This window comes from Rosa chinensis, chromosome 3 (assembly GCF_002994745.2).
Source record: "Rosa chinensis cultivar Old Blush chromosome 3, RchiOBHm-V2, whole genome shotgun sequence".
Classification (NCBI taxonomy): domain Eukaryota; kingdom Viridiplantae; phylum Streptophyta; class Magnoliopsida; order Rosales; family Rosaceae; genus Rosa; species Rosa chinensis.
The window spans coordinates 29,753,779-29,761,205 of NC_037090.1; the positions used below are offsets into that span (position 1 = coordinate 29,753,779).

A 7,427-nucleotide genomic window follows, 5' to 3' on the forward strand; every position below is an offset into this window, starting at 1 on the left:
TGTTTATCTGTAACATGTACTAGAATTGAAGTTCTTAATTACATATTATCTGCAAGCGTACAAGTTCAACTCTTGGTCAAAATATTACGTTGAGTGTATACATATCTATATGCAAGGAAGTAATTTATACACAAGTTCTATACAATGAAAGTGATTTCTACAAGGAAGTCTCACACAATTTCTATTTACATGCAAGGAATAGATCCACAACAAGATTAAGGAATTCTATATATGGATTTCTGTACAAGGTTTGTGCTTGTGTACAAGGTTTGTGGTAGAAGCAAGGTAGTCTTGAACAACAATTACACATGAACATGTCCCATCCACTTGCCGCTCCCCTATTAAGATGTATCCAGCAATTAGTAACCACTAAAAATTATAATAGAGCGATGCTAGGAAAAACTTCATAATTTCTGACATCTCCAAAAAATTTCATCCAACATGACAGCAAGATTCCGATAAAAAAAAAAAATGTCAGCAAGACACGTCAAAGACAAGAACATTAGTTACAGCAATAAAAGTAACAACAAAAAGCTAGTACTCGAACATCATAAGCTAGTAGCATACTAAATACCTAGAACTTGAAGATATCAAGGATTAAGACCATGTATATATGGGCATTCATTATCATTAAAGTACAACTTTACTACTTATTTGTAGGTGACTAGGTGGTTTCTGCAAGACCCACATAATATACATAGTACAATAAGAATATCCAAGAGGATTATTGTACCTAGTTATAAATCACTCAAGCTGGGAAAAGCTGGATATAAACTCATTCACTATCATTAAAAGCTGTGACCTATAAGTACCATTTCTTTTCTTGTTGGGATAATTATGGTTATTGCTTTTCTTTGAAGAAAAGTCTGATTAGGAAAAGCAAACACGAATAAAATTACAAACAGATACCAAATCCTAAAACAGCATCAAAATCTGTAAAATTTCATCACCCTCCACTATTACAATGAAAAACAATTTTGAAGAAGAAGATGAAATTTGGTTTGGCTGCATCAGATGAAACTTAAAAAGATACCAAATCCTAAACAATTAAAAATCTACTTTGGCTACAGCAGACCTCTGGTTTGCAAGAGAAGGACCAAAGTCCTACCTCATGGAAAACAATCTATCTTTTCTCTTCCTACTAAATTCCATAGTTTGGTTGCAGCATGTTGAATTGTTGATGCAATTTTTTCAGTTTTAAATTACTATAATATAGATACATCAATATTGGCTATGTAGAACCTTATATTGGAGATAGTGGTTTATCTTGCTCATCTTTATGATCCAAAGATCCTGATGACTGAAAAGTCTACTCTAATTCTTGAAATCACCATACTTGAGTAGCGGAATTTTCTTCAAACTGATAGCTGATTACAGTGAGCTATGAATCGAGGGACAAAAACAAAAATACCCATTGAGCCTAGCACCTTAAACAAAAAGAAAACGACTTAGTTTCTTCAAACAGACTATACAGAAAATCCCATCACTGCCCAAATGCAAAGTGACAAACGGTTCAGAATTAATCAAGAAGAGAAGCAAAATTACGTTATATTAGACTCAACGATCACAGTTGAAGGATACCTCATCCTTGTCATCGTACTGCCGTAGCCATTCTAATTGTTGTGTTTGTTTGCATTAATACTTGTGGTGTATATAGTTCAAACTAGAGTATTAACCAGACCAAAAAAAAAAAAAGTAGGGAAAAAAAAAAACTATATATGAACATGCAAGCATGCAGCTTCTTAATCATGAACTTGGATTTTAGTTTGATACGCAAGAATGATTCATAGAAACACAATGATTAACCAGAAAACAACTGAAAAATAAGAAAGATAAACAGATGCCTAAATTAGGAATCATTCTAATTACCATCAACCTCGTTGAATAAAAATTTGATCGTTGTTGGATTACCTGCTTGTCCGAGATTGTGATTGACGATAGCAAAGCCCGGCCGATCTACTTCAGTGGCAACAAAGCTGGTTCGAAATTCGCCCTGTTTTGATACATCTGACCCTTTCTTCTCATTCTTATGGTTTATGGATGGAAATTCGCCCTGTTTGCAGGTTTATGGTTTCTGAAGACTTCAACGACCACAAGACTTCCCAACCTTATCTCCTCCTCGATGCAGCTGCCTCTCTCCTTCTCCCCTCAAAGCCCCTGCGGTAACTTCATACTTTACAGTTTCATCTTCCCTGTCCTATGTGAATTGACACGGTCAATCCAATCTAACGGAAATCCTGACGGCATCTGTTTGTCTACAATGCAGCTCTCATTTTAAACTCGAATGACGGAGCCCGTGCCTGTTGAGCCCGTGCCAAGTTGGCACTGAGAATTGGAAAGAAAGATATAGAACTGATAGATCAGAATGGATAAATGAACCAATAATATAATATATCTGAATATATATATGCGGCGTATCACAAATTAACCGAATAACGTATACCTTATTTATCTGTAATTTTTTTTCTTACTATTTATCTGCAATTTGTTTTCTTACAGTAAATGGACAGCAAATTCACCAAGATGCATGCATGAATGTCTCCATGAAATGTCTATGTTTTATGTTTTTGCATAAATCTATTATGGGCATCGATCATATCATATTAATTATTAATGAGAAAGAAAAAAGCTAGTTACAATTTCTGGGTAGATCATTGAACCCAAAGATTGGCAGAGAAGCTCTATATTAGCAAAACACCTTTTCTAAACAACGCAGGCCAACTAGACCTGTAAATGGACCGGATTTTGATCCGGACCCTCTCCAGATCCGTTGCTATTAAACGGGTTTGGATCGAACATTTTGATCCGTTGATCCGTTAATGATCCGAATCCGTTAACCCATTTAATAAACGGATCGGATTTGGATTTAGGTCGATCCGATCCGTTAATAATCCGACCCGTTTTAGTAATAAAAAATATTATTTTTATTAATATATTATTATTTTTTAAAAATATAAAATATAAAATATAAAATATAAAATATTAAAGATTTCTAATATTACTTTTTTGCAGAAATCTAAGAGGCAGTCTTCGTAATTTTATTTTTGACAATGTAATTTTATTTTTGGTGATACTCTTCATGTAGATCATGTTATTTTAATATTTTATTAATATCTTATGAGATATTATGATATAAATTTAATATTACTATTTAAAATTTAAAAATATTTGAAATTATAAACGGATCGGATTAGCGGATCGGGTATCTGTTAATCCGACGGATACGGATTTAGATCGAGGTATCAATGATCTGCTGGGTTAACGGAGCGGGTTTGGATCGAATTTTTTTTTTAGTAAACGGATTTAGATTTAGGTCGATCCGATCCGAATCCGGTCCATTTACAGGCCTAAGGCCAACCCTGGCAGCCTGGCAGTCATTTTAAATTGGGAAAAAAATGCAAACAGTACCTGACCTTTGGCCCATTAGTAACTTTAGTACCTGACAAAAAATATATATATATCACTTTGGTACCTGAAGTTCGGACCTCGACTCAACTTTAGTACCTAAAACACTGTTGGCCGTTACGGCGTTAGTCAACTGTCAAACAATTAGGGGTGTTCTCGTCCTTTCACTAAATCTCTTCTTCTTCCTCGAGATCTCTTCGTCTTCTTCTTCTTCCTCCCAACTCTCCCATCATCTTCTCCAGACCATTGCCTGAATGAAACCCGATCAAGCATCCCCACCACATCCACATTCCCAAATGAATTCTCCGCCAGAAAACAACATATGAGATTAACAACCAAATAGGTTGGAACAAAACCCAGAAAACAAAATGATGAAACCAAAATTTTTTGAAGTTTATATAGATATTGTTTTTTATTTTGCATTTTCTTTCCCTATCTTCCAAATAGAAATGGAAAATCCCAATCAGATCTCACTTAGCAACCTACCTACCTACTTTGCAATTGGAACTCAACCTAGCTCTACTCCGCTCATTTCTTCCGCTTCGGCACAACCACCGTCACCATACCATGCTTAACCTCCACCCTAGCCTCACCGCTCTTACAACCCTCTGGTAGAGGAACCAGGGTTTCGCAGCAGTCGCCAGTCCCGGAGCTTGATGCTAATGGTGTTCTTCTCAATGTCCACTGTGACCTTGTGACGATTTCCTTCCTGAATCCCAGAAAGGCTCTCGTGACGGTGAAGCTGTTGTCAGAATCTTTGATCTAGATGGCGGGGAGGGGGCCTTTGTTGTTGGGATCGTTCCGATCGGCCATGAAGATGTGGTACCTCATGGCGGCAGAGGCGGTGGTGGAGATTGACGGCTGCGATGGGTGGTCGTTGTGGAGGAGGTGGTGGGGCAGAGTGCCGGCGAGAGGAATGACGGTTGTGATGGGTGGTTACTGATAATGGTTAAGGGACGAGAGAGAGCTCTGGAAGAATAGGTAATATATATATATATATATATATAATGAATTAAATATGAAAGGACAAAATTACCCTTCAATATATGCCACCTGTCAGACGCCGTAATGGCCAACAGTGTTTTAGGTACTAAAGTTGGGTCGGGGTCCGAACTTCAGGTACCAAAATGACATTTTTTTTTGTCAGGTACTAAAGTTACTAATGAGCCAAAGGTCAGGTACTGTTTGCATTTTTTTCCCTTTCAAGTTTATTGACTAATAGAACACTTTAAAGATGAGAATTGACAGGGATAAATTCATCATTTTGGATGAACTAGTCGGATTTATGGGCCTACTAAATATGTCCTTTGATACGTACATATATATAGTTTATGACATGGAGACATACCTCATCAAAAGTAGAGAGGTTGAGCGGCACCTCACGTCGTCGATCCTATACGGTAGTGTGCTCCAATGCCGGTGATCATCTTGTTGGACTTCGTTGCTGCTGTTGAAATCAGAAGCAGAGATTGATAACTGGGGGCACTCAGAGACATGTAAGTGTTCCAATGTAGGGCACTCAATTTCAATATCAATAGTACTGCTACTTGTACTGGACAGCCTTGTGAGCTTTGGAAGACGTTTTAAAACCAAGTTCTTTAACTGTGGAAGAACGATCTTGTTGCTCTCTATTTCCTCACTCGCTTCAATTATTCTATCCAAGCATTCGCATTCCTCTACCAAAACGTCTTCCAATTGCAAAAGACATCGAGCTACATCAGATGTGAAGAGATATTCCAGTTTCTGGCAATTAACCAAGGAAAAGATTTTGAGACTCTGGAAGATTCCAGATGGAGCAGGACCATCCCATATGTTTATTAAGCTGTTCATGGATCTCAATGAAATCATACTCAGCCTCGTCAAGACAACGTGTTGTGGTTCATGCCCTTCAAATCCAAACACATATTTCATTGCCCGCATACGAGAACAACGTAGTTCTTCCAAACTCTCTAATCTGTGCAACAACTTTGACGGTAAAAGCGGTTTCACCAACCAATAACAATCACCCATCATCAATTTCTTAAGATTACGTAGAGAGCCAGGTGGTAATTCACCGACACATAGCTCCTCCAAGTGATCCTCGGAGATTTCCAACTCTTCCAAGTTCTCAAACACAGGTTCATTTGACACCCTAGTCCATGTTATTGTGTTCAACAACACTTTGGCATATTCGGAAGATTCTATACACAAATACTTTAGTCCATGTAATCTCCCACGGTCGTGTTCCTCGAGAAGGTTAGTTAAGCCATGGCGACCTGTGTACCATAAATCATCTGTTCTTTCTGTCACTACACTGATGAACCAATCGGGTAAGTTATTCATGGTTTCGACCATGATCAATGTTCTTGAAGAACGATGTGGGAAGGCCTCGTCATAAAGGAACAAAAAGTCCTCGTAGTATCTGTGGATAATTATACAAAACCTGTCCCAATTTGGATTGAACTCAACGTTTTGAGGCAAGCATTCTGCACCACAGACGAAAAGCTTCAAAGTGTTTAAACTTGACAAGCCAATTAACTCATCAAAGCTAGCACTAGAAAGAAAACAAAAGCAGCCTCCCGCAGCTTTACAACCCCACACGCCAAAATAACATCTCATGCACAGTACTTCCAATCTATACAACCTTGATATCACTTGAGAGGGAGCTGTCTCAAAACGGGCTGCAGTCAAGTCCAACATTCTTAAATTCGTCAAATTTCCAATCTCTTTTGGAAATTTCTTAATAGAGCAACAGCGTCTCATACTAAGAATCTCAAGCTTTTTCAGTTTTCCAAGCATGGATATGTCAATCATGGACTTGCAATCATCTAAATGCAAAGCTTGGAGTCTGGTTAGGAGACTGAATGAAAGGGACAATGATGAAATGCCAGTGTTGCTAAGATCTAAGACCCTTAAATCATTGGGGCTTTGAAAAAAGGTTATTGGGATCTCTCTTATATCAGCATTTTTTTGTAGCAATAAAATCTGAAGTTTTGAACATACCAACTTGTTGGGAAGCTTGCAAATGTTGCTCTCGATTAGTGAGATTGCTGAGTAGCCTTCGTCCGCATCCATCGACCAATCTTTCAAATGACAATTAGTTTTCACCAAAGAGGCGTGGCCATCTACAGAGAATGCAATAGATATGGCCATATCTCGAATGACATCATGCATCCTTACATACCCTTCTTTTGTCCCATCCAAAAGCAGACAAGAAGCTTTAAGGTATCTAGTAACCGAATGTGCTCTGACTCTGGCATATTCTATTGTGTTGTTGACATGTCGAAACAACCCTGTTCCGAACCCATAGCTCATCAAGTCTTCAACACGGATGTCATAATCTTCTGGGAATAGGCAGCAAAGCAAGAAGCAAGACTTGGCGTCGACACTTTCAAGGTAATCATAGCTCAACTTAATGCACTTGAACACATCTTTCTCCTCGTCAAGGTTGGCAGGTTGAGACATCTCAAGTTGTCGAGCTGCTAGTTTCCAGTCTTCAAAATCTTTATCTCCAAGTGCCCTAGCAACTGCAATCAATGCAACTGGGAGACCAGCACATTCTCTAGCTACCTTTCTGGCTACTTCATAGAAAGGAGTAGACTTTTGAATAGACCTTCTTGCCTTCTTCAAAAACAAGTTCCAAGCATCATCTTCTGATAAGATATTGACATGAATTTTTGCTTGGCTCTCCATGGTATGGCAAACATTCGATCTCCTTGTGGTGAATAGCAGTTTGGAATTGCAGATTTGAAGCTCGTTGTAGCTGGGAATTCCAATGCTTGACAAGTCAAGTGTATTCCAAATGTCGTCTAAGATTATAAGGATCTTATTTCTTCCAAGTATCTCCGTCTGCAATCTATCGGCTCGTCCATTTTCTGACTCCTCCACCAATTTCAAGCCCAGCAGATCCGCAAGTGCGCCTTGAATATTTCTTGTATCTGGGGTTTGGGATACAACAGCCATAATTAGGAACAAGGATTAAGGATTACACAATGTGATGCAATCCGGATAACTTGCAAATAAGGAAGTGTGATTATACTCTT

At 38.3% G+C, this 7,427-nt stretch overlaps 1 protein-coding gene across 2 annotated transcripts; it reads right to left on the reverse strand.

The window, feature by feature from the left end:
• Nucleotides 1-2: 2 nt before the first annotated feature.
• On the reverse strand, nucleotides 3-7,344 carry LOC112195283 (disease resistance protein At4g27190-like). Of its 2 annotated transcripts, XM_040516602.1 has the most exons (4): nucleotides 4,754-7,344; nucleotides 1,912-2,325; nucleotides 1,243-1,427; nucleotides 3-338 (listed from the first exon to the last, which is right to left on the reverse strand). In XM_040516602.1, exons 1-2 carry the CDS (start codon nucleotides 7,075-7,077, stop codon nucleotides 2,256-2,258), a joined length of 2,394 nt encoding a protein of 797 aa, XP_040372536.1. In that variant the 5' UTR covers nucleotides 7,078-7,344; the 3' UTR covers nucleotides 3-338; nucleotides 1,243-1,427; nucleotides 1,912-2,255. The 2 variants fall into 2 exon arrangements, with proteins under 2 accessions (XP_040372536.1, XP_040372535.1); XM_040516601.1 differs by lacking the exon at nucleotides 1,243-1,427.
• Between the last annotated feature and the right edge of the window lie 83 nt (nucleotides 7,345-7,427).

Coding starts and splice junctions, on each gene's coding strand:
- LOC112195283 (XM_040516601.1), bottom strand. CDS start 7,077: ATGGAGAGCCAAGCAAAAATTCATGTCAATATCTTATCAGAAGATGAT. Junction 2,326..4,753: donor ACCTCTCTACTTTTGATGAG/GTATGTCTCCAT, acceptor TCCAATTCTCAG/TGCCAACTTGGCACGGGCTC.